This window comes from Melanostigma gelatinosum, assembly GCF_949748355.1.
Source record: "Melanostigma gelatinosum genome assembly, chromosome: 23".
In the NCBI taxonomy this organism is placed as follows: Eukaryota; Metazoa; Chordata; class Actinopteri; order Perciformes; family Zoarcidae; genus Melanostigma; species Melanostigma gelatinosum.
Genome location: NC_136656.1, coordinates 12326668 through 12354469, shown reverse-complemented (window position 1 = coordinate 12354469; position 27802 = coordinate 12326668). Strand labels below are relative to the sequence as shown.

At 47.3% G+C, this 27802-nt stretch overlaps 1 protein-coding gene across 1 annotated transcript; it reads right to left on the bottom strand.

Annotated features, from left to right (window-relative positions):
• Positions 1-210: 210 nt before the first annotated feature.
• On the bottom strand, positions 211-27226 carry kirrel1a (kirre like nephrin family adhesion molecule 1a). Its single transcript, XM_079295109.1, has 15 exons — positions 26986-27226; positions 12941-13090; positions 10229-10378; positions 9987-10144; positions 9726-9876; positions 9314-9419; positions 8992-9140; positions 8676-8803; positions 7850-7976; positions 7530-7630; positions 6034-6250; positions 5568-5675; positions 5256-5383; positions 4862-4939; positions 211-2914 (listed from the first exon to the last, which is right to left on the bottom strand). The coding sequence occupies exons 1-15, from the start codon at positions 27029-27031 to the stop codon at positions 2168-2170; spliced, it is 2544 nt and encodes an 847-aa protein (XP_079151235.1). The 5' UTR covers positions 27032-27226; the 3' UTR covers positions 211-2167.
• Between the last annotated feature and the right edge of the window lie 576 nt (positions 27227-27802).

Below are 27802 nucleotides of genomic sequence, written 5' to 3'. Positions count from 1 at the left end.
CCATACACTCATATACCTGTCAACAGCTTGAATTGCCTCCTAATTGGAACCCATGCTGTGAATTTGTCATAAAGACATACCGGTACATGGGTAATCAGAACACAAGATAATTACATTATTGTTTTAATAGACCGCATACAGCAGTGCCTAAGGGTAACATATTTTAAACTATGCCCATCCCCATCTTCCCAAAGACGACAAGACAAACTCTGCTTTTATATAAAAAACAGTGCTTTTATTTATGTAATACTGTGGAAAAATAATTACATACCATTTTTAAAAAATATTGAAGATAATGAAATAAAAAAATGAGTTTGATAACGTTCGTTGTACATCTTTTGAACAGTTGTCTCTGCTACGAAGAACAGTACAATAAGATAAACATTGGATTTTTCTAAATTCAAAGACACAATAATACAGGATACAGTCCTACCAGAGGTATAAAAGTACTGCAACAGGATTGTGAGAGAAAGTGATATGGACATATACTGAAACACACACCCGCACACTTAAGACACAGACATGCACACACATACTGTATACACACACGGGCATGCATACAATAGCCGCCCGCACACTGGAATCGGGCGCTGCGTGTTTACAGTATGCTTCCCATACGCGCGCAGTCATTCACACGTCTATACAAACACACTGTACAAATCGATGTGCGTGCCAATGCACACACACTCCTTCTTGATCTCTCTCTCACACTCGCACACCCACACACTCGCAGTCATACATTACTACACGTCAATATTGTGGACAAGCCTTCATTGAACCCCTTCATACACATTCTCCTCCGGCCGTTTTTTTTTTTTTTTTTTTTTTGGCAGACAGACGATGAGGAATGATTCAAAATGGAAATGTGCGACATGTTCCCCTATAAGGCCACTCAGTTCTAAATCCAACATCTGTGTTTTTCTCTCTGTCTCTGCACCACGCTTGTAGTTAGGAGCTCAGAGGAAAAGAAGGGGCTCCAGCCTACGAAAATGTCTGGGAATGACTCAAGGCCCCCGAGCCTGCTTTGTAAAGCAACAGTCACCAATAGAAGGAGCGTCTACTGCATATACATGGTCTAAGGTGAAGAACAACATGAACACTTGGCACTAGGTTTCTTTTACGCACTGATATACCCTTCCGCCGCTGATATACCACTCCGCCTCAGCGGAATTCCTCGGGCAGGCGCCCGAGTTAAGCGGGCTCACGTTCAAACGTTTGGTCCATACATACACATTACATGTTTTACATTGACAAAAATAATTCTGTAATGTTAAAAAATAGAATACAAAGCTCTAGTCTGGTGTGCAAATGAAAATAAGACATTACACAGATATACCGGTAGATAAGGGACGTCTAAGCATGAATACTGTCGATGCGGTGCAAAATGATGACGACCCTCCCAACGCCGTCCCGGCCGCAACACACTCCCACACGCCGCCGAACAGGTGTGATGGCATGTACCACTGTACAGAAGGGCATTCTGGGACACTATATATATATATATATATATACACATATATACACATATATATATATATATATATATATATATATATATATATATATATATATATATATATATATATATATATATATATATATGTGCTCTATGATGATTGAATAAGACAACCAGCGAAAAAAAAAGAAGAAAAAAAAGATGGTGGCCAGAAATTACTTCCACTGGTTCAGCATTTACCGTATTTGACAGTCAGTCAGTTTTGCCTGAAGACGTTCTTGCTCATCATTTACAAAGTCAGTTCATAGCAAAAGATCTGTGTCCTCTCGTCCTCTCTCTGGTTCTTGCTCTCTGTCCCAGTCTTGATTGTGACTTTCGCCGTCCGCTCTTTCAGAGCTCAGATAAACAAACACATCGGGAGTGAGGGAATTCAAAATTGTGTGGACTTTCCCTTCCCTGTCTCACTAAAGCTCCTTCTCCACCGCTCGTCTCGTATTTCTCTCCGCGTTTCTCATACGCTCTCTGTCTCATGGGCACGGTCTTCTGACTCTGTGCGTGTCTGTGTGTGATGTTTGTCTGAGTTCTGTAGTGTGTGTCTGTGTTCGTGTGTGTAAATCTATGATTGTGTGTGTTTTTTGGGATGTGACGCTATTTATAAGATGCTTCCTCATGCTCTGCTAAGACTGTGAGGTGGTTCTGCGTCCCTCCGTCTCACACATGAGTCTGCATCCTCTGTGTGTGTCGGCTGTGGGAGTAGTCAGAGTGTTGCGAGGTGTAGGAGAAGCGGGTGGAGCTGCCGTACTTCCCTAGTCCAGTCTCTGATCCTGAGGGAGCGGGACCCCCGGGACCCACGCCGACCCCAGGGCCCCCCAACCCGGGTCCCACCCCGGGTCCCAATCCGGGTCCCAATCCGGGTCCCACCCCGGGTCCCACCCCAGGTCCCACCCCAGGTCCCACCCCGGATCCCACCCCGTACATCTCATAGGATGGGCAGGCCTCCAGCGTGGCCAGGCTGGACGGGGCGAAACCCATGCGGTAGGTCTGGTAATGCGAGGGGTATCCGTAGTTGTCGTAGGCCAGCTGGGAAGTGGAGTCCAGGAGGCTGCAGTCCCCTGGGAAGTCACTGGCAACGGGGGCGGGGTTAGGCGGGGGCTGCTGGCTCTGGCCCGCACGGGTGAAGGTGTTGAACTGGGCGTAGCTGATGTGGGACAGTCTGGAGGGAGGCCGGGGGTCATAGCAGGCCTGGGGGCGGCCTGGGGAGGTGAGGGGCCCCGGGGGACCAGGGGCTCCTCCGCTGGCCGTGGCTCCCGAGCCTCCGGCACTGCTGCTGATAGCTGCAGCTCCCCCTGGTGTTCCCGCAGGGGAGCGGTAGTCAGAATAGTGCAAGGTGGAGCGGGAGGCGGGGCGGCCTTCATCGTGGGTGGAGGCTCGCACGTTGTAGTAGCCATTGGTGGGGTCCTGAAGACAGACGCAGAGACAAGCACCAAGAGACAAAAGCACAGAGTGGGCATTAAGGAAAGATATGATATGGGGAAATACATTTTCTATATGCCAGAGTTTAGATTCATAGAATCAAAAAGACTATAATAAGAGAAGTCCTTTTTTGAACAGATTAACAAGAAGAACACTGAAATTCTGAAGTGATCATTTCTGTCCAAAGCTTTCATAAAGACTCCATGTTCAATCCCAGATTGTCTGGTTGAAGGAAGGATGCACTCCCTGCTCACTACACCCACATCATATTGCTTTACTGTTACTTCTGACATGATTCTGCCACCTCGTTGTCTCTCACGTACCCGACTCTCCCCCCCCCACCCAACTTTGTCTGACTGCTTCAGTGCTTCAGGCGGCGAGGAAAGAGAAAAATAAGTCTGGCTGAGGCTGTTGTCGGAGGCTGATCTAACCACCTGGGGTGGATTCATGTCTGTGTTTCTTCAAAGTGATCCAAGACAGCACTCCAGCTAGAGGGCTGGTTTGCCCTCACAACATATTCATGGTGGTAGGGGGGGGGGGGGTTCAACAGAACATTTTGGCAGCTTTACGCGTGAAAATACATTCATCAACTAAGCCCAGCCCCACAGTGTCAAAATGTATCAATGATTCATGCCAGCTGAATGGGCAGGGTATGCCTAAACAGCCTTCATCTTTTTAAAATGTATTTCCAATTGTTGTTTTTTTGTCTTTACACGTCTTCGAATGAGAGAGAAAACCTTTTTAAGCAATCAGCAGAGCTAGTGGCCTCACGGCCCTGGAGGAGAGTGAGGGGCGGAGAAGACTGGGAACTAAAAATGAAAGGAAAATAACAAAAGAAAAGCCAACTGCAGAAATATGTTTGTCTAAAACACCCTACTCTAATATCCTCACTGTACTGAGTGCTATACTAACAGTAAGTGTAAAGGTCACCAGTTTAGAGGACAGGAAGAGGTCTAAATACTCCTGAGGCTTGAGACAGCCGAGGGGATTTTGTACCGGAGGTGTAATTGTTTTAACTGGATAAGTTAAGAAGCAAGAAGTCATATCTGCTGGCCAACAGCAGTTAGATAAACAGCAGCCCCTTTGGTTACGTCCTTATTCACTGAACATTTAATGCAAACTACTGTGGATGTTTCATGTGTTTATTAAGGTGCAAAACATTCAACACCTTTAATATTTTATAGAAGCTAATACTTGCACATTTTATTCTAAGCAGCAGTTTGTTTTCCAGTTTAGATGAACTGGGATTTAGTTGCTAATCTGATTTTGCCTTTTTGAATTAAACCTGCATTGAATTTTGACTTGTGCAGCCTGCCGTCAAAGCCCAGACTGGATCTGTCTGGTCTTTGTCTCCTCCTGGCTGCTGCTGCAGATGCACATGTGCTCCCTCTAGAGGGTCAATCGTGAAACTTTAAAATAACATGTTTTTATGCAGTGAAACGTTTAGAACCTATAAATATTACAATGAATGAAACATCAAACTCAATATTTAGCAGGAGTCGTGAGGTTGCAATGAACTATCATTACACACCTGTTGTCTAGAAGGGAACATCAACACTTCAATGCACCTGGATTTTTGAGATCAAATCAGTTGTCAGTTGGGATTGTATATAAATAATATTAAAATCTATATTTCTGTCAGGTAGACACTTCCACCAGAACACAAATGCTGCTCCTCACTGGATGAAAGTCACCATGTCATTAATGAGTCGGGTATTTGCAGCCCCCTGAGGTATATAGAGTGAAACATTGCACCATGAACTCCACAAGACCTCACTTTGACACTGGCATCATTTTAGCACAAACGTTTTGTTGATTTTGACTTTTTTTTATTGAACATGTGTGTTTTTCTACCGATTTCTCTACCTTTGAGTCATTTCTGAGTTTGCTTTGCTTCCGGATTTGATGCAAACGAGTGTTTAATGAGCTCACCTTGAGGTCATACTCCTGGCGGGTGTCCAGGGTGTCGCTGCGGAGGTCAGACTTGAGCTCTATGTCATCTTTAAAGGGCTGATTGGAAGGAGAGAAGGACACAGAGGGGAGAAACTAAACCGTCAAACAACAAAACAAAAACAAAAAGGAGGAGAGAAGGTGCCATAACAAAACGGAAGAGGGAAGGAGGCAACAGAGTAAGACAGGAAAAGAGAAAATGGAATTCAAAGTGTTAAAAGGAGCGATTACAGGGGAAAACACGATGTTTTTAGTCAAAAGGTGCAGTGTGGGGTGTAGGGAGAGGTTACTGAGTTAATGTGAGTTTTTCTTTTCTGCAACTACAGGCTGTGTAAACAGTGTACGGCCCAAGCACACATATCCCGCTGCCGCTCACCGAGTACATGGCCTTGACCATACGCGAAGCCGTGGACACGCTGCCGGAGTCCTCCTCTAAGCTGTGGGTCTCCTTGTTTATCGTCTCCACCTTGATGTCGGGCTTACCCAGCGTGACCCCGCGCCGACCTGGAAGCAAAACACGGCAAGGTTGAACACAGCTGGACACACGCACCGCGGCCTGGAGGGGCAAGTTCAGAGGGGACCTACATCCATACGGTGGAGAGGAACCTCAAACATGAAAAACTTCTGCTGTACATGTAGATCTGGGCTTTATAGTGTATGTGTGAAGCACATGGAGAGTATGACTCACTGCCTTTGCGCTGCCGGTAGAAGATCAAAACGATGGCCAGCAGAGGGATGAATAGGAAGATGGTGGAGAACACCGTCCCACCAGCTATTATGCCCACCGAGACTTCCTCTGAAATGAGGGGGTGCGAGAGAAAAAGAACGAGAGAGATGGATGGAGAGATAGATTGAGTGAAGATGCAAATGTCTGTCTGGCGATAGCTGCACAATCCAGATTTTAACGCAAAAACGACATCATTCTAACCTAAACTACATATGATAGACAAATAAAGTGAACTGATCTAAATGAACATTGTTTTTCAGGTTCTATTTGTTTTTTACTTCTCAAGAGTTTTAAATCATGTAACGCTGCGATAACTAATTTAAAGCTGTGCATGTCTTCTCCTTTGCTCTTTTCCCGATGGAACCACTACGTGCCGTCTTGTCTACACGTAGTGACATTTATAAAGTGATGACTTCACGAAACACACCGGTCTCCTCCAACGTGATGATCATGGTGCCCGGGCCGAACGAGTTCCAGGCCGTGCAGTTGTAGGTGGACAGGAAGTCCGACTCCATCACGTTGTTGATGGTGAGGGTGGAGAGGACGCCGCCGCCCTCGGCTGACGGTTTGCTCTGCTCCACCGTGTACCTCTCCAGCAGCGTCCCCTTCTCCTTCTCCCACACGTTCTCCTTCCACGCCCACACCTGCAGCACACACACAGGAGGCCATATCAGATGATATCACAATGAGTAAGTTGTGTGGTAAAATTCTATTCACTCTATCTGAATAGATGTTTTTCTTTTGATTGATATGAATCAATAACTGAATCGTGACTGTAACAGGCCATCTGCCAATAAAACGAATCCCCTTCATACAGAGCTATAATAACAACCGCTGCACAATCACACAGTAAATGTCATGTGCATGCAGTGATGCACTCGTGCGTACACACAGACGAACACATTAGTCTGTCATATTAAATGTGTCTACGTACAGTTATATTAACACCTCATGGAGCAAACTGTATCATTTTACAGCTGAACAGTGTTTGAGTGAGACAGATACATATATGGACAATAAACACTCTGAAGTGATGAGATACATGAAACCTTTTTGTCTGTTTGTTCAGCCTTTGTTTGAAAATGCTCTTGAAAAAGCAACGTTGGAAGGTTGGAAGGTCGGAATGAGAGAAATGAGACCGCGCACATCGACACCGCTCACGTGTAATCACGCACGATGTCTGTATGTTTCTGCAGACTGAAGTGGAGGTGAGTGGGGTTGACGGAGTTGGTGCGAATCTTGAACAGCCTCCGATTTTAAAGCCACTAAAAGCAGCTGTATTATTCAGCATTGAAGTACTGTACTAAGGCGAAGTTAATTATGCATAAACCCTCATGTTCCCATAATCTGCCCACTTATTCCAGAGAAGGATAATCTCCTGGCTGTGGCGTTTACCGGGACCACCGTTCCTCTCCACTCCTTTATATGTTATGACTCTTTTTCTGTCCCAGCCTCCCGCCGCCTGCATTAGGAGCGCGCCCTGCGAGTCAGGATGGATCCGTCACAGAGGAACTACTACTACTGCGATACGGCCGAGTGGAGAAAGCATCCGGGCTGCTTTCTGACGCAGGAAGCTAAAAGTGGAGCGGCTAAGTGTTAGTGTTGGTTTGTTTATGTGATGGGACGGAGGGAAATTCTGTGAGAGTTTGAGGGTGAGTCACCGCTCAAAACGAAACGGGGACAGTGCCTAAAAGCATTCACCGTGCAGGAGTAGGGCCACTTAGGAACAGGACTGTACAGTAACAGTGAAAGACAAATCGCTGTCAGACTAGAAGGTACAACCTTATGCTCTATGTGGTCGAAGCGTTTCCTAGTTTGTCAGTTTCTCTTGTCTGAATAATTGATTCCGGGCTAAAATGTGGACATTTATCATCGTGGGTTTGATGCCAGAAATGTTTCCCTTTTTCTCATGTTTTCACTTACAATCTTATCTGGAGGAGGTGTACTGGCTATGTAGCATTTCACCTCTCCTCTCTCCCCCTTCACTGCATATTGGACTGGATCACTGGAGATGAATGGGGGACCTGCATTGATCAAACACGAGAGGACATGTGAGTGTGTGCGAAAGAGAGAAATAAAACAAATTACACTTAAATATAAGAGAATTACTTTAAAAATAAATGGCCACCACTTTGGACATATGAAACTTATTTTTGTCAATTACTGACAAGCTGCCCTTTTAGAGCGTGCATGGTTTTCATGTACAGGCAGTGAAACATTGAATTGTGTGGATGTTCTCTGACCGTTGACGGTGAGAGTGACCTCAGTCTCTCCGACTCCGATCCGTGGGACGATGGCCTTACATACATACTGGCCGGCATCCGCTTGGCTCACCGACTTCAGATACAGCTGGTTGCTGTTACTCAGAACCTGTGGGGGGAGTGGAGAAAAAAAAAAAGGACACAAATATAAACAAGACACATTTGCTAAACACGGGGATTACCAAAATAAAAGCCCACATGGACATAAGTAGAAGAGAGGCTAATGTATTGCACCTCCAACTGTTTACCTTATTTCTGTAACTGATTATGTTGCATATTTATTTGAGTATATTTGTCCTACTACTCTGACCCTAACTGGTTAACAATACAAACTTGCACATCACAAAGGTTTTGCAGTTGCCTAGCAACCACATCTATTGGAAAATTAGCTGTGGGAAAATTACGGCTAAATATGAAACTACCTAGAGAGAAAGAGATACCCGAACAAGACTGATTAGATAGACGTGGGTGCGTGTCAGTCCATGAGGCGGGCTGCATTTACTCTAACTGTGTTGTGTTCTGATCTCTAGTCAAAAACCCTCTGAACTGTACTTTAAGAGTCAGAGCAGATAGCCGGTGGTTAAAGCAACACTATCAATGTTCACATACACCTGTTAGCCATCACGTTAGCTTCTGGCTGGTGTACGCAGTAGATGTTGTGTATATATGTTTTACAGTAATTTAGAAGAAAGACATCGAGGTGTACAGACAGACAGACGCACTGAATGACAGGCTGCATTAGTAAAAGATGGGAGGAGATAGCGTGACCTGTAAAAACAGAGGAAAGCGTGGGCTCTTAGCCTCTTACCATGTTGGAACCCTTTTTGAACCAGGTGAGTGTGAGCGGAGGGTTTCCAGCCCATTTGCAGTTGAGGGTGACATCAGAGTCAAGATCTACTGTTTTGGGCTGCGGCTCCACCAACAGGATTGGACCGACTGGAGACACAGAAACAGAGAGAGCAGTTCTTTGTTGAGCAATGGGTAAGAACGCAGACGGACTGAAGAGGAGAAGCTGCTCAGAGGAAAAAAGAAACGGTGTGTTTTTAATCCTCCGACTCCAGACTGTAGCGAGTGAAGTGGGCCATGACGAGTGAACAAGGTGAGATGAGCATTGTGTGACTCACAGTGAACGTCCACCAGGATGCTGACGTTGGTCTTTCCCACAGCGTTGAAAACCAGACAGGAGACAGGCTCGGTGAAGAAGGAGTGGTCGGCCTTGGTGGTGAGCACACTCTCCCTGGCGCCCTGCAGCACCACGCCGCCCTTCGCCCAACTGGGGTTAAAATATTACACACCATGAAAACATGTACACACCCTGGGACAACGTATGTATGTCTTTACATCGTAAATAGCTATTTTGCTGTTATATTAATGCTCTGAATCCTGTAAATAGAACCTTTCAAGCCAAAAAGGAGAATGACAATGTGCTCGTATGTGGATGCAGACCTGTAGCCCATGATAGGAGGGTTGGCGTGAGCCTGGCAGGTGAAGGCGACTCTGTCCCCCTCCAGGACAGAGCGAGGCTCAATGGACAAGGTCACTGTCGGTGGATCTGGAAGGGAAAGAGAGAGAGAGAGTCGCATAACAGCAGCCTGACTGCATCTAATATATGCTGCAATCTGGAGGACAGTTTGATGCAAAATGGCTGCCACGCATTACTTAGTAATAGCTATAAAACATTCAGCGGCTGGCAGATGATTTTATGTTTCAAAATATGACGCCATGTTGCTTTTAATTCGTCTGAAATAAGTAATAAGCAGGGTAGTGTAATTATATATTGTGATAGATTACGTTCCCATTCTTCTTTCAATGGGAACGTAACATTTCTTTCTTGCGTCTGTTCGATTTCATTGCTTACGGTGAACGTTGAGGGTGACAGTTGTGCTTTTTCCGGTGGGAACAGCCAGGTTGGTGGCCACACAGCTGTAGTTCCTCCCAGTGTCGGAGTCGACAGGGTGGATGGGCAGGTAGCTACGCGTGGTCACCCTCTTCCTGTCCGGAAGCACCTCCTGATGATGATGATGGAGGGCAGAGAGGCATTGATCAAACATTTACAATACAGATAAAACACAGTACAAATGTTTCATGAATGTGTGTGTGTTCAGTGTGACTGACTTACAGTGGTACTGGCAGCCCCGTCCACAGGCAGACCGTCTTTCAGCCACTCGATCATAGACGGCGGTTTAGCCCCTCGAGACACACAGCTCAGGTTGTAGGACTCCCCCGCATTCAGCAACACCTCCGGACCCCCATCGATAACTGGGTTGTCTGGGGGAACTGGGGCGGGAGAAGAGAGTGTTAGCAACGTCTCCGCGTACTTTCAATGGACACGTGCGCCGACACACGTGCACACAAACGTACTGAGGACGGTGAGTTTGGCCCTCCTGGACCTCAGGGCGGCATCGGGGGCCTGGCACTCGTACAGGGAGTCATCAGACAGGTCGGCGGACAGAATCTCCAGGTTGTACTGGCCCAACTCCTGCACGCGCAGCACGCGGTACCTGGGCCAGGCTGGGACACAGAGACAGGCACAGCACATCACGCAACAGAACAGAACTTTTAGATCCACTTTGAACCGATGACTTTTATGTCTGACTCGGGTGGCTTTTTATATCTATACAACGTGGCAGTTTGTGCTGATAAGAAAACATCAAGTCTGTGTCATGAATGGAGCCAAAGTGACACCAGAGAGATGAATGGCCACTTGATGCGAAAGACATTCACAAACACACTTGCATGTCCAAACATACTCATTCACACACACACACACACACGCACACGCGCACGCACACGCACACGCACACACAGCCCAGCCGCTCCCTTCCCCCATCCGCCACACAGCCCAGCTGTGTCGCTGCTGTACCTTCTCACAGTTAGGTGGCGTCCATGCTCTCTCTCACCAGCAGGGGGAAAAGATGAATGCATTATGACAGCAACGTTTTAGAGGACTCAAATCCACTCCAGTCCGTGGTGCAGAATTCATGTTTGCTGCCCAGACGTAGATCGCATGTGAAATTCGCTATGTCGTCTCCATGTGCAGCGCCCGAATTGATCTGGCTGCTCGCCTAACCTTGTGTAACCTTGCTTCTGCATGCATGTGTGTGTGTGTGTGTGTGCTTTGTATATACGTGCATTTGCATGTGAAATGTTGAGAGAGAGAAAGCGTATGAAAAGCCCAGAGAACGAGGGAGGGGGGGGGGGCATAGGGACAGAGCCTCATACACACACACGTGTGTGTGTGTGTGTGTGTGTGTGTGTGTGTGTGTGTGTGTGTGTGTGTGTGTGTGTGTGTGTGTGTGTGTGTGTGTGTGTGCGTGCGTGCGTGCGTGTGTGTACGAAGTGGCCACTGTTCATTCACGTTTTCATTTAAAAGCTTTGGCTTGAAGCACTGGACCATTACAGTAACAATATGATTCAAAGAAAGGGAGGGAGGGACAGGAAGAATGGAGACAGGACAGACGAGGAAAGAAGGGATGACAGAAAGGAAGCATGAACTGAGAGTGTGTCAAGCAAGATGAGGGTGAAGAGAGAAACATGGTGGGGAAGTTAAATGGAGAACAGGAGAGCGGGCTCAGTGCAACAGAGGCGGCCGAAAGAAGGAGAACAAGAGGGAGGGAAATAAGCGAGGGAGCTTAGAGGAAGAGGTCGCAGAGGAATAGCATGACAGACAGGAGAGGAAGAGAGCTAGAGAGGAGAGGGTAATAAAGGCCAAAATCATAACATACAGTAGATGAGAAGGAGAATGGAAGAAACAGAAAGGAAAGGGAAGGAAAATCTATACAAAAGCAGAATATTAAAGCAGAAAGTTCCAGGAAAACAACAGCAATATCAACAAAACACGAGGCAGCAGCATGTCACGAATGATGCAGTCTCCCTCGGGACCGACCAGTTAAAATTGGGCCCACTTGCTCTGACCAGTAAACAATCCCCTTTGGGCTAATCAGTGCAATCCAGAAGACGCTGCAGCGCAGCGATGAGATGCATCATTCCCCCAAGTTTTGTCAAAGTCAGACAAGCGCCGTCTTAAATCGTTGTTGACACACAGACAGGCGGGAGACTTAATAAATCAAACTGGAATGTTCATCCCGAGGGACAAAAATGCAAAGACGAACTGGAGTGAACAGTAAGGGCAGCTGCATGATAGAACGAGGGCTACATGCATATCGGACTCTCATTAAAAAATAGGTATACTTTCATACAACGGTTATTAGCTAGTCGATGGCGCCCACTGATGATGTGATGCTCCTCAGCCGAGTTTGAAGGATGTCAATCTGTAAAATATGCCTGAAGGGAGCTTCGAGTTCCCCATCCAACATCGGATGAGACGTGCGGAGGAAGGTGGCTGAAGTTAACATCAGCCTGAATAAGCGCACAGTTTGTCACCTTGCCGTCTCAATCTAGCTGGAACTACAAACATATTTAGTCAAGGGCTTGGAAATGGAAGCGTGCCGTGTGCAGCCTGTCATAGCTGGTAGTTTAGTGGTTATCGTGACAACAAACATACAGCTGATGAGCCTGAAGCTAAAGCCTCGCTGAGCTCTGGTACAGAGCTGCTAGCGTGGCTGTAGACTCGTGGTCTGGTTCCTGGTTACTGCAGAGGCACTGGGGATACAAGTCACTGGGTATGGACAGTATAGTTGGCATGCATGGTGTAACAGTGGTGTTGTGCATTTGTAGTATTTTTCTGGGTCTAAAATTAGGTCCGGTTTTATGCGAAGTTCATAAATGTTACGTGTGGGACCTCCGTGGCCTGAGTTTCAGTTTGAGCACAGTTCCGGAGCGCTGCACTGCAAATGTTGCCGCTGCAAGCACAAACTTTACACATTAAACATATGGCGCCCCTCTGCACGCTGAAATGTGGAGTAAGGAGCGAGCGGCGAGCCGACTTCACAGTTGTTTAAAGAGAACCAGAAAGAACTCAAGACATTCCAAAAACACAATGTTCTACAGCTTCAGAAATGTTTGCCCATCAGCAGCTCCAATCCAAAAGTATCAGCATCAGCTTTTGGGGAAAAAAAGGCATCTTAGTCACATGCTGAACAGAGTGAAGGGAGCCCGAGTATGATGTCTCACCCCGGAGGTCCTCTCCGATGCCCAGAGCCAGGCCATCTTTGGTCCACTGAACAATGCCTGAGTAGTTGAAGACAATGCAGGACAGGATCACCCTCTGGCCCCGCACCACCGACTGGTCTGCCGGCTCCTGAGAGAACCTCGCTGTCCACACTGCAGAGACAGAGAGAGGACGGGAAATGGGAGAAAGGGTGGGGGTAAGTTAGGGACTTTCTCATTTTCGCAACTTGCTACGGCAACATCACCCCAACCGCATGTATAGCATATTATTGTGTCTGTGGTTTTTATGGTTAATTGATTGAAAACTGCACCCCCTTTGATCGCACGTTGGCTTGCGGCCATCGACCGAGTGAGGAGCGGCGCGGAAAGACGGAGGTGTCAAACAAGGGGAAATCAGAACAGAGTTAGAGAAGAGGAAGGAAGACGAAGAGAGAAGACGAAGAGGTGGTTAACGCTGACTCAGGAGAGAGGAGCTGGGAGATCAAACAGGCAACTTCAGCCATCGGGTCTCTCGCACCCCTTTCTCTTCTCGCTCCTGACTTTTATTTCCTCAAAACTCTCCGGCCCTCCCTCCCCCGTCTCTCTTTTTCTCCCCTTCTTCATTCCTCCCTATGAGTCATCTCCCAGGCTTCCACTCCACAACCCAAACTACAGTGGCTGTCATTGTCTACTGGTCTCTCTCGCCCTCCAGTCTGTAGTCCACCACCACAGCAGGACAGACCAGCTACGGCCCACCGACCGACCGTCTAAAATGAGGCAGAAACGAGAGAAAAAGCCGCCGCGCTATTGGTCCGCGCTGTACGATGACAAGTTGTAATTAGCCGTCCCTTGAAGACGTGACACCCGCACAATAGAGGAGAGGCAGTCACTGCGGAGGACTCGCAGCGAAAATGTTTCTCTCTCTCCGTGGCTTTCATTCCTCTCCCCTCTCCCACTTGTTATTTTCAAAGAATCTCGTACAGTAGATCATGAACCCAATGCTGCATGGTACCCCCCCCCCCCCCACACACACACACACACGTCCTCCTCAGCCATTACCTCTCCTTCTATTCTCTCTATAATGTTGTATGTCCTTTACCCACATTGCTTTGCTTCACTCTCTGCTTCTCCCTCGATATGCATGCACCCCCACTCGCCTCCTCCACTTTGAACATCCACAATGCTGTCTATGAATGTCCTTTTGCCTGCACATATTTTTCCCTCTTCCTCTCCTCCACCACAGTGTGTACTGTACGCGCCTCCTTTCTCTATACATGCACAATGCTGTACATGTCCTTTTACCCATAATGCTCTCTATTCCTGTGTTCCTCCTCCTCGCTGGTTGGTAGGGGGTTTGAGGCAGATTGTCACAACTCATTTATCACATTAAATATCAGCCCTCCAGCACTTTCTTTCTCAGTCCCCTCCGTTCACCCGTCTCTCTTCTCTCACTTTTCTGTCCCTTCACTCCCTTTTCTTCACCTCCTATTTACAGCTCTCCTTCTCACTTGTCCTCTCCTCTTCACTTTTTTTTTCATCACCCCACCTTTCCTTCCCGTACACTCCCTCTCATTCCCTCACACTTCTCCCTCAGAGCCCTCCAGCGCTTTACTGAAGGTTCCCATCTCTCTCACTATTTTTTAACAACTGCCATATGCCTCTTCTGCGCCCACCTCCCGCCTCCCCCATCGTGACCCCCGGTCCCTATCTCTCACGTACACAGGCATGCACTCTCCCCCTATCGTGTCAGATTTGGTGCGATTTGCGGAGGTACAATACGCCTGATAATACAAAGGAACCCAGTCATGCAAAAAGATTTCCTTACCAATCATAACAATGGCTTCTGACAGTGCAGCACATTAATATTCTGAGGATAAAGGAGATGTGCGAGGATACACGGTGAAAAGGGAATCAGATGCAGATGGAGCTCTGCAGCATGCATACCTAGAATAATTTAGCACTGAACCAGAAATAATAATAATGGGCGGCCCTTAATTTGTTCCCTGAGGATCACCCAAATGAACTGGATTAATAAGGTAAACAAAGCAAACATAGCAACAACAACTGGCTGTGAAAAGTTGGGGGAAACATTTCAGATACTTCACAAAGACTTTAACTGTAAACACTGACGAGGCACCACAAGGATGCGAGTTTTCACCAGCCAGCAACCACCAAGTCCGGTGGCTCTCGAGAGCACATATGGAGACTTTGGTTCCCTGTTTGACGGCAACGTTAAGTGGTGAAAACATTCTAAATACAGCACACACAAACTCCTAAAATCCTTCAACGTTAGGTAAAACACTGACTCTGGATAAGTACCTCACACAACCCCACTTCAAAAAACACAAACTATCCCTTTCAGGAGGTTTATTTTCCGAATGTGAAATGGTGTTGTTGCTCATTTAGTCATAAATAATTAACGTTATAGAAAAACACTTCAAACAAAGTTGTCAGAGGCTATCAAGATGGCTGTTTGAGTTCTGTCAGAGCTCGACTAGTACTCTCTGGTGGCAGCTCGCCCCGGTTCAGCCAGCCCAAAATCACAATGTCTGGCTTCAACCAAAGTCAGCCGGCCAGTTCTCAGAGCCCAAGGTGAAGTCTCAAAACATTTTTATTTACAATGGCTAACTGGAAAAATACTAGGCTTGGGGAATATATGACGAATATATTGGCTGAGTACATCGCCAGTTGCTGTTTTTTGGGAGATGTTTTTGAACCCAATAGCACAAAGAGGCCAGCAAAGGCTTCTTACACATAACCTGATGAACCAAGGGTTTATTTCAACCAAAACAGAGTTGGTCATTATTGGAACAGAATGTGTTCAATGGTGAGTTAACATGGCAGATAAGATAGTCCTAGTTGGATAAAAGACCAGAACTTGAATTCAGAAAGTGCACAGTAAATAGGTGTACAAATATTTCCTTGTTTTCACATTTTGTGGCTCTTTAGCTGTTAAAATGCTTCACTAATATGCTCCCCAGATAGTTGCTAAATTTGCCTTTTTGCCATTTGGTGATGGGGAGCTAGTGTACAGTGGCTTTGTCTGAGCGTTTTTCACTGCCTGCCTGCTACTGCAAACAAGTAGCAGGCTGTAAAGAACTAAATAATGAGCTGAAGGATGCTAAAACGCTCCATAGATCTGAGAGGGACCACAGAGTTTGTTATGTGTGTGACCCCTCTCACATAAAAGTAGTCACGGGATCCACTGTAAATGTATAAAACATATTTATTATATCGCTATATCTTTAGGAGGTGTGTGTCGCTCCACTTCCTCCAGACAAAGCAGAAGGGATGCTGCTCATCTCAGCCCATCGTAGCACGTACAGCAGTGATGTAGAGGTTATTTAATGAAGGTGGAGAATGTATAAATCGGTAAGATATTTAGACTAACATAAACAAAAGGTAATTCTAGACAGTGTGGTGCAGTTTCAATTCACCGTATGCACCCTAATCTACCAAAACTGATCCGTCTAACACTAATTACTGGAATGAGGATTTATACTATCGTAAAAATCAAGAAACGCCTTTTTCTCACATACACATGGGTGTAAAGAGAGTTGAGCTTGGTTTAAACTACCACGCAACCTTGACAACAGCCTGAGGGCAAGCAAATCCTTTCCTCCACCACCTCAGATATGCTAGCTGGAGGTATTCCCTCAACTGCCTCAGTAAACCACAAACATAATCCAAACTGAACACTCCTGAGTGTGGGCTACACAATCTGCAGAGGAAAATAAAACACCCATGCAAAGGCTGAGGACTGAAAACACTGACTCATTTAAACATGTGCTCATCGCCTTCTGATTTCCATATTACCCAGTGAACACTTGTCAACATGAGTGTGTGTGCTTGTGTGTGTTTAAAGAAGGAAATCTGTGCACGGAGAGCAGTGAGAGCAAAGACAAGATGCGTGAGGGAGCTTGTGTTCATTCATTATGTGGGTTATGCTGCAGTGACAAATTTAGAGTGTGTCCTGATTTCCTTGAGTCACTGATCCCCCAAGACACCACCGGGAGCCTCCGAGCACCCTGTCCACACAAAGACCACGGTCACACTGAGCTGCGACCATGACCACATGCACACGAACACACACACACACACACACACACACACACACACAAACAAAAACAGGCAGCGCAGATGACCTAACCTTCACCCCATGGGCTAACCAACACACACACACACACACACACACACACACACACAACCACACACAACCACACACAACCACAACCTCAAACATATAATCGACACATAGAGGCGGTTTCCTGAACATGGATTGCACCACGACTCGGCCTGAACCGTCGCGGCGGAGCATCTCCGTCTCCGTTGGGATTGGTTCTCAGTTTGGTCTAGGATTAAATGCAGCCCTTGTCAAAGTTTGGAAAGGGATTAGGATTAAGATGGGGCCTAGGGCAACAGCCCCTGCAGACACTGACACCGACCTCGGCTTGTCAAAGCCAAAGGCGGGCACGCACAGCTCGGCCGGGTGACTCACCAAAAGCACGGCCACACGCCGCCATAGTGTGAACCGCCACAGCAATTTAGCCCAAGAGCACCTCTCGCGCCGTACGATGGTGTTTTAATAGCGAGGTAATGAACCGTCAATTTGTTGCCGAAAATGACTGTAAACGCACGCGAAGATGTTTGGAGCTATTTTTAGTAAGTGTGCTGCTCGTGTACCCTGCGTTCCTTGATTTGGCACACACCCCGCTGTTAGGTGGTGAATGTCAAAGCCTGCTGAACAGCATCTAAACCCAGGCTGAGTCTGTGGCACAGGAGGCGAGGTTGGAAGTGATGGCGTGCAGCAGAGGGTTCTGGGAAAGGTTCACTGATGGCATTCGGTCTCATTAAATCAGATGCTATTAAAGCAAATGGCATTCTGTATGGATTGTTATGCATCGCTGTAATTATCTTTGTGTCTGGCGCCCTCCCCGTACCCCTCTGTACCCCCTCCAACAAAGTCCCTCCCTGCCTTCATCTCCCTCGCTCCTCTCCAGCCAATCACGCGCTTCGGCTGGATCACAGACTTGCGTCGCCATAGCAACAGCTGACGTGGAAAGTAACTGCCCAAAAAAAAAGAGAAAAGTTTTCTGTACGAGCGTGTCTGCGAGAGCACACGCGTATGTGCATCTGTGTGTCTGATGAAATCCTCCCCAGCTTTCGGTACACCCATTTTTCTGAAAAACATCTTTCAATGACCTCATCCTCCCTCCACCTATTCAATTACATATCCGCACTGGTCTCTCATTATTTCTCTCTTTCAGCACCCCCCCCCCCCCCCCCCCCACCGTTTGTCAATCCGCTCCAAATTGATTTTGTTATCTGTCTAATTCCATATCGCCGCCGCGTGAGGCCGATGTGTTGGTGTTGCGGAGGGGCTGCTGGGAAATGAGATGCAGGACTAGGGGAACAAAGAGACGGCGAGGTCCACAGACACAGAGCGGTGAAGTGTAACGGGGGAGGATGACATCATTGTTTCAGGACAAAGTTGCAGCCGCGGGAGTCATGCGGCACTGACTTGGCCCTCCCTGTTTTCTGCACATGACTGTACATACGTCGAGGTGTCAGTCCGTCAGTCAGTCTGTGCGTGTGTCTGCTGGTTTGTGTAGTGCTTGTTTTCCTAAAAAGCTGACCCGAAAATGTGAGGATCTGAAGAAGTACAGCAATGTGCATTGTAATTGTATACATGCATTATTCATGCACGTACCCTACATATATTTTTATGATGATGTAGGCACTATTGTGTAACTTATCTAGAGGTAACGAGGTAATGCACTCCAAAAAACATCAAATCTTAAGTACAAATAAGTAAATCCAAAGTATATTTATCTAATTACTTGTCAAATTAGCTCATAACACTTGTTTTGAGACAATGCATCTTGAATATCATGTTAAGTGAAAAACACTTACTGAGAATTACAGGCTTATTATGACTAAAAATTTGCTTTCCCGGCTAATTTCAAGATCTTGTTTTGTCTTGAAATGCTAAATATTACATCTTATTTCCAGAAATCCTAAGAAGCTAATTTTCCCTTGTTCCATTAACAGATTTAAAAAACACATTAAATTAAAAATGTTTACTTGCATTAATTTAAACACCCTGTATTCATTGCATTTTTCACTTACTTTTGAAGTGTGCTCATTTTTATGACTGAGTTATTGATTCACCTCCAGTCTACAAAAAGATGACATCATCAAATCGTTTGTGGAAGTGGATGTAGTCACCGTGACGTTGCCCATTGGTCTGTGGTCTACAGTTTTGAAGCCGAGAGTTCATCACTTTTGCCGTCGCCATCTTGCAACCAGAAGTGACACGAGAGGGCGGAGCTGCGTACAACTGATTGCTGAATAAGACATTTTTAAGGCAACAAATAACAAATAACTTTCCTGAACTGAAAAGGTTAAAGATGTAAGAAGAAAACACGGCCAACTCCCAGACCGGACAACACTGTGGGAGAGATCTGTCAATCACAAGGTAGCCCCGCCCTAAAGCAAGCCCTGCTTTATGGTCTATTTTGCTCTAAATGGACCATCATGAACTAAATGATGATCATGTTGTATTTAAGAAGGCTTTAAACGTCATGTTTACAATGTTTACTGAGGTAATAAATCAGATGAGCAGTAGAGGCATTTTCTCAGACTTCTATACAACCAGACTTATTTTTGCAAACAGAGGAGTCGTCCTCTGACGGCCATCAGAAAGAACGCAAGTTTAAGGCACTTCCGCATTGGCTTCATATTTCAGAAGGTTGTCCAACTAACAACCCAAAGCCCAAATACGTTCAGTTTGCTATGATAGAAAACAGAGAAAAGTAGCAGACCCTCAATTATTGCTGTAAATGAATGTTCTGTCAGCAACTTATCAATAAATCGACCAGTCCTCCCAGCTCTCACGTCTACACATGTAGTGCATGAGTGCATGCAGCTTCTCCCTCTATTCATCCGGCTGTGGGAACTCTACCACCTGTGCCTTCGCTCAACAACATGGCCGCCTGGCAGGACGGCCATAATAACCCGTCGCCATGGCGAGATGGAGGGGAGCGGGGAGTGAATGGAGGCGTCCCGCCGAGTCCGCTGACACCGTGTCACTCAAACACAAGGTGACCCCTGGAGGAGGGAAGATCAGGGCCGAGAGGGGCGAAAGCTCCAGAGAGAGAAAGACACAGACTCCTTCCTTTGTTTGCCGCATTGTCTGCCTGCTCGCTCCCTTCCTCTGTCACCTCACCTTGCCGTCCTCCCCCTTACTCGCAGTCAGCGACCTCTCTCTTTCTCCGTCTCCTTTGTGGCCTTGCCCCCTTCTCACTCCCCATTCACTTTCCTTTGTCTGGCAGGCATCTACTTAGAAGTGATCAATCCTCCTTCTCTTCCCTCCACCTACAGCCTCGCTACCTTTCCCTCCATCACTCCTCCCTCTCGTTCCTTCTCTCCATTACTATCAAAATGGTTGCTGTGGAAACAGTTTATTTGGAAATGGCGGGAGGGAAATTATTCCAGAGCTTTTGTCCATTTTGAGCCGCACATGCTCCTGTCTAGGTGTGTGTGTGAGTGTGTGTGTGTGTTTCACATTTGAAGAGCTTTATTTGTACCAAACCCCTGTTACAGACATTGTTACCATAGCTACAGCCAGTGAGGACCACTGACACAATGACACAGTGGCCATGGCAACCCCAGGATCAGTGGTGGGTGATATGATAATTCGTGGAACGAGGCATCTAACACATCACGGGCACATGAATATGCTGAAGCGCTGGAGAGCCGGCCCGTCGCTGGTAATCCACGAGACAAAGAATATACTCTGCTGCAACCAAGGGTGACCAGCCCTAACAATAGCTCCTCTGGATGAGCTGGAACAAGAGGATGCAGACCAGGCTGCTACTCTGCAGCAAGCGGGGCGCCGCAGAATTCAACAGACACAAATCGATGTCCTGATGAATCGAGGATTCAAGCCATTGATTTGGGGCCAGCGACCCATTCCTGAGGCCACTCTGCCTCCACATGCCACACGACAGCACGTAAACATCCGCGGCGTCGGCTGCGACAGCTCTCAGATGGTCTGCCGTAATGGAATCCAGCAGCAGGACTATTTTACAAGCGGCGTCCCATCGATAAATCACCTCCTCCAAGGTCTGCTTTAATTCAATCCAGTGTAATCTAATTTTATTGGTATGTGCCGTAGCTTCTTGCAATGTCATCTGTCACAAACCAGCCAATAAAAGCCCGGGGCCTTGACCCCTGAGAGCAAAGTAATATTCATACAGAGCCCCTCGCCAACATCGCCACCACTGCATCCTGGGGCTTTGGAGAGGTGGCAAACACACTCAAGGCCTGGAGAGCAAAGTGAGAGGGGTGATAGTAAATCTGGGTGGAGTATGGTAGAATTTCACATTTTAAAGCCTTGGGATAACGTTCGAAAAAATACAGCTCGTCTAATGCAGTGGTTCTCCACCTTTTCAAGTCTTTTTCGGCTTGAAATACTCCCATGATATATCTTGATCATGAGTTAATATACAGTATTATCTTAGGCAACGGTGCGCTTCCAACTTTGTGTCGACACTTTTGCCCCTTTCCTGTTTCAACATGACAACGACCCTTATGCACAAAGCCAAATTGGTTTTCCCCAGTTTGGTGTGGAAGAACTGGACTGGCCCGCACAGAGCCCCGACCTATCACCCAACGCCAGAGCTGGAGCTCACTAACTGGCTGAATGGGAGAGAATCCATGCAGCCAGGTTCCAAAAGAGAGACGAAGAGCGGAGCCTGTTACAGCTGCACATTAATGCCCACGGTCCACATATTCTCAGCCATGTAGAACATCTTCCATCAACTTATAATGACAAGATGTGAACCGGGTGAAGCCTGATGTGGAGTTACGGTGAGCCTCGAGGGCATAGCGTTAGTCTTTGCCGAAATAATGCATCTGAATAACAAGGGTTATAATGACTGGATTTCCAGATTATTACCACAAAGAGATGGCTCACTCATTATTTACAGTCTGCAGCAATTTAGCCCGCTGTTCTATTACATGTGCCGTGGTAACCGATGTAGCTGGACGGCTGACCCTAATGTTGTTATCGTAAAGGGAAGATGGATGGAGCAAAGTCGAATCTCCCCCTCTCTGTCCCAGAGGAGCCGAAAACTGGGAGAGCGGAGAAATTAAGTGACATCATCAGCGTCAGCCACATTCCTGCGGAGGGAGGGGGCGAGGGGGAGGACGGGGGGGGGGGGGGGGGGGGGGGGAGAATGTCCCAAAACTTTTGAGGTTACAGGACCGACATCCCCCCTCCCCCTAAACACACATTCAACAAAAATGCACCCATCCCCCCCCCAGCTTGTGTGCGTGCATGTTTTTACAGTGCACGTTTGTGTGTGTCTGTGTGTGTGTCTTACAGTACATGGGCTCCTCTTCCTCATCATGCGCTCCCTGTTTTAATTCATGTGCCTCTCCTCCTGTCCCCTCCCCCACCGCCTCCCCTCCACTCATACCTCCCCCTCCCCTTCTTCTCTTTCTCTCTCCACCGACCAGAGGAATGCGAGAACCACATCTGGAACTTATTAGAGAGCAAGAGAGAGAGAGAGAGAAAGGGGGAGATGGAAAGAGAAGGAGAAGTAATGGTGAGAGGGGGGGGGGGGAGTCGGATTGAAAAAAGAAAAGAAAAAGAAAAGTCCAGGAGGGGACAGAGAGGGAGAAAGAATGAACTTTGGGGAGCAGAAAAGGGCTCATGTTTGGGAGCGAAAGGCAAGGAAGCGAAGAAGAAAGTGAACAGCGACGCCGATTAAAGCCAATTAACCTCGGCGGGGACGGGGCGGGGGGGGGGAGCTCGGCTGGGCCCTCAGACGTGGGTTCAATCACTCCAGATTCCAGCGCAAATGTAGCCTTTGAACCGGCCTCGGCCATATTCTGTCTGAATGAGCAGCTTCACTGTCCCCACTGAAGGAGCAGTCAGGCCTGAGTAATGGTGCCTTTCTCTCAGCCGCTGGCCTCCCGACCGCTCCTCCTCCTCCTCCGTCGTCCTCGTCCCTCTCTCCTCTTTGCCGGCTCGCTTTTCTTTTCATCCAGCACGCCCTCCTCCCTACACTACAATACCGTCTTCACCCCCCCCCCCCACCTCACCTACTCACCACCTTTTAAACAAACCCCCAAAGAAAAAGTCAAATCACTCTCCATCAGGCTTCACCCACCTGCCCGCACTACCCCTCTTTGTCCCCCCTCCTTCTCTCACACTTCTCCCCCCCAAAACAACTTCTTTTTTTTTTGTAACCCGCCCCACCCCTTGGCCATCACCCCAAATTGGCCCTCGCTGCAGAATGTGGCCGTGCAGTTTGTGAAAACAAGGCCAATAGCTTGAGTCAGATGTGATAAAGTGTTCCTCTCTTGCTCGGGGGACTCTGCATAAAGAAGCGTTTTAAGGGGATGTGCGTGTTTTTCTTGGATGCCCTCGGCCTGTCAAACACAATCAGGTTATGGGGCCTTTAAATCCAGAGGCTTCACTTGAGAAACATCCATGTAGCTGTTCAGTTTTTGATTGAATTCCTCTCTGACCACAAGTTTGATAATGAAGCTATCTGACTACATTCTTCAGGTTTTCACTGCAAGCGGATTCTTTTTCTCCAAGCGCCGCTTCAAGAAGCCTTCTGGGACCCTCGTGTCCAGAGGAATGCCCTGAGACAAACACATCAGCTGGGAGGGGGGGGGGGGGGCAGCAATCACCACGTCACACACCGAGGAACACGCGCCACGACACAAGTGCCAAGAATGTGTTGATTGTACGGAGCCCAATGAGCAACAACAGGCGTGGACGTACATCATGACATCACATTGCTTTCAGTGGCCGATGTCAATTAGGGACGCTTTCTCTGCAAATAGGCTTCAGTCGGATCCCGTTAAAAGAACCGTGACCCGTATTCGTGTATCAATGGTAGGACGCTCCGAAGCTACATCTCGCTCACGCTGGGATCAAAATTTAAAACAGACTTCTGCCTCGCTACATGTGTCATTCCAGATCTCCTCTCTGAGCCGGAGAGGGTTCACCATCGCGCCACAAAATGGTTGGCTGGCCATGAAACCACGGCAGAGCGCCTTCAGAGAGGCTCACGTAGCTGTAAATAATTCTATAAGTGATAATCCATGAGCTCCTCATAGGAGGACGTTGACATGTTGGGACTTTCTGTCGGTGGCAGGTTTTTATTTTCTTCATCAGCCACAGTAGCAGCCACTACTGCTCATGTTCAAATCTCTCACAGCCGTTAAATGAGCAGGAACCAGTCCTCCCAAGTGCGGTTTTAGTGGTTATTAAAGCCCACTACGCCCCCCCCCTAGAACCAACACAGTGTTTGAATTTCTCCAGACATCCAGTGTAATGAAACGGGGGTCTGGTTATACTGAGATTAGCTCGAGCTAACTACTCTGTTCTTTTATTCATTGTGAATACATAAAACACATCACTTGCTGCGTAACAGAGGATTAGTTTGCCCAGAAAATAGAGGGAAAAAAAAGATTCCAGTCTCTAGAGTGACTGTATATGAATCAGATACCGAGAGCGGAAAATTCGGAATTTATTTAGATGAAAATGTCACAGAGAATTACTGGCAGGAATGCGTCAAATGTTGTAAATCAGCAGTTTTAACAGAGTGTTTTAGTATCGCGCTGGATTCTTTATGAGGCTTTGCTAATTCTTCGTTGTTATTTGAACTGTTACAGCCCACTTTGAGACATTACATCAGCAGTGACCACAACCTTGCTGATCAAACCACCCTTGAGCGTAGAAGCCCCCCCCCCCTCTAATCTGTCTGACTCCAGCAATATCTGAATATTTTCTCCGCTTGCTCACAACACAGGAATCCGTCTGAGGTCTGTGATGCAGGGCCTCACAAAGGGACGGAGGCTGACACACGGCACACCTGCACCGGAGCCTTTGTCCGAGTCAGCATTTGAGCCCTGTGCCCCATGCCCCCCCCCGTAGGTGCAGTGCTGCAAGTCCAAGCATCAAGGCTCTCCTGCTCATTAGGAAGTTGAAGGCGTGCGTTTGCGATGATTGATTATGCAGTAACACTAAACAGCTGCATTAATGGTGGACGTGTTACCAGGCTGGTATGTAGATACAAGGCCGGGATGCTGAATCAATCACACGGCGGTGCAGCTAGACGTACTGAATCTAAATAACTTGTGATTCACCAAAGCTTTAATTAGCCTCTTGACTAATAACCATCCAATCATTAGCACTAGCAGGCAATTACATGTGTGCAAATTGCAGGCCATGCAATTATGTTTTACTTGTCTAATGAAAAGATAAGAGTCTGGGTGCTCTGAAGAAAAATGCTCCCAAAACCTAAAAACGAGTGTCATCTCTTTTAAAAGGCGATATTAACTCCAGCTCTCTCTCTCTGGGTAATGTTTACTCCTCTCTTGTTTTTGTTTTCAAAAAGCACAATGCAACATTTACTACACCATTTTACACCGCACTGAACAAAAAGCAGCCTGCTAATCTTGCCTTCGAGAGCAAACGTCTTTGTGCTCGTGAGCCAAACGCGGAGTAATAATGGACTTTACAGTTGTAACGGTTCTACAGCAGACAATAGGGCACATGGCTCCACACATGCAAATAAGGCTGTGTTTATGTGTGTGTGTGTGTGTGTGTGTGTGTGTGTTTATGCACGTCCGCATGTGTTACTGAGCTAGTCATGTGGACTGAACGGTTGATGAGTGGACAAACAGGGCAACAGCATGTGACAGTAGTGAGGGGTCTCTATGGAGAGAGCAGGGGGGGGGGGAATGTGTGTTTGCGTGCTCTGCCGACATATTACCAGATTGTGTCATACGTGGATTCGAGGAGCGCCTGCTTGGTTGATGAAAAGGAGCCTGCTCCTCGCTGTGGAAAGATTGCGGCGTGCTCGGTGAACCCTCAACAGCACACCATGGGTGGATGCTGAGCACGGCGAGCCTGGCTGAGCAATACAAAGCCTGGCAGACACGGTGACATCATCCCTTTCCATACCTTCCCTTCCCCGAACACGCCCCCTACCTATGATGAAGTGGCCAGCCGGCCAGCCGTGCACGCTCCCGGTCAGCCAAGGCAGACAATAGGGGAGAAAGGGAGGTTTGCCGTGGAAGCGCGTCCACAACGACACAGATATGCCTCGATCAAACAGGTAGCTTATGGAAATTACAACCATCCTCTCCTCCTCCTCCTTCAGCCTCCTGTCTCCCAGCAACTCAGCTACAGCTGTGATTATCATAAGCCAATAGCCTACCTGGTACCCTACAGGAAGGGGGAGCAGATGCATGTGCTGCTGCTGCTGCTGCTGCTGCTGCTGCTAGGTGCACACGCCTCATTGTGCCATCGTGGAATGCACAGAGAGGGTGAACATGGGCTTTGTGTCAAGCACACATGTAGGACACAAGGACAGGAGCATCAGAGTGTGTGTGTGTGTGTGTGTGTGGGGGGGGGGGGGGGGTAGCTATATAAGCTGTCTTTCACTACAGGATCACTACAGGGGCTGGTGGAAGTGGTCTCATTGACTGACAAGCCATTCAGATGCTGCTGGCATGTAGAGCAGCGCTGGTCAATCACTGTCATTCCCGTCACGTCCTCAGCGTCCTCAATAACGCCACTGAGGGGTTTGTCATGTGCAAAAGGTCACTCAGGCCGGTGGGCGCGCACGCGCCAGTCATGTTCAAGTTGGACGCACGCACGCGCAATCGAACGCGTGTATTCGCACACGCGTACAGACAGCGGCGCGAGACAATGATTGATAAAAAAAACTGAAAAGAAACGTGGTGGTGATCCATTGCTGCGGTGCGGACACGCTGTCGCACGCGCGAGCGCGCTCACACGATGCCGCACGAACACGCGCACCCACACACGCCTAAGGTGATCCATTGCTGCGGCTCATATGGGAATGCTATGAAATCACGTTGTGTGCCTGTCCTCCTTTTATCTCCCCGACAAAATGAAGAAATACAAATGGAGGGCTCGTTCTGTGTTAAAGCCTCTGTGGTTTCACACAACATTACAGTCAAACATTACTCGCCGTGTGTTATGCGCTAAAAAGAGAGAAACGCAGACTTACCAGTTTGAAAACTCAACACCAAACTCAGGAGCAGCAGCCTCTGCATGGTTCAGCCGACCAATAAGTCCGTTATTGGCTCAAACCTCCTTGAGGACAGCATCAAAAAGCGGGAGTTTACTGACTTTAATAGTAATTATGCTTTGAAAAATAATCCTCCTGCGTCGTCCCTCCTCGTGTGTCCCCTGACTCGGCTTGGACTTGCTCAGGTTTTACACAATTTCACTGCTTTTTCTCGCCTCTCCTCTTCTTCGCTCTCCAGCGACAGTCCGTTTTCTACTCTACGCGGACGCGGTAAGCTAGCAGCGGTGACACCGGAAACTGTCGGTCATTCTCTTCAAAATAAAATCCCTCTTGAACAAGACGGTTGCTGGTGAAATTTGAGGAATTGTAATCAGTCAATAATAACAGAACAAACTATCAATACAAGTAGTATTCATATAATAAACACATGATATTTTTGTTCTAGATCATATTCACAGGGTGTATTGTGTTTGATGTTCCATGTACTGCATAGTCCTATACAACCCTCTACATACAAGGTGACTCCTCTTCTACGTGCCACTGTCATATAGAATGCTTTTTTTTCCTAAAAATAAAAAGCTTTTCCTTCTAAATAAACCCTGCAGAGTTTTTGTCCTGAAACCATTTTCTTCAGAAGTATAAGCATGACTATGTGCACGCTGTAGCCTCCTGTAACCCCAAAACTCTTCTAATAATTGTCTTTATTTTAAGATTTATTTTAGGAAACATTGAGGGATTCATAGCTGGTAACTCTTATATTTAGAGAATGCACTTTTATTCATCTAAAAGTATGGTG

Bases quoted from the DNA above. Each gene is read 5' to 3' on its own strand.
- kirrel1a (XM_079295109.1), bottom strand. From the start codon at position 27,031: ATGCAGAGGCTGCTGCTCCTGAGTTTGGTGTTGAGTTTTCAAACTG. The intron at 13,091-26,985 runs GTAAGTCTGCGT...CTGTCTCTGCAG, and splicing joins GGTGTTGAGTTTTCAAACTG to TGTGGACAGCGAGGTTCTCT. The intron at 9,141-9,313 runs GTCTGCATCCAC...TTTTAACCCCAG, and splicing joins CCTCCTATCATGGGCTACAG to TTGGGCGAAGGGCGGCGTGG.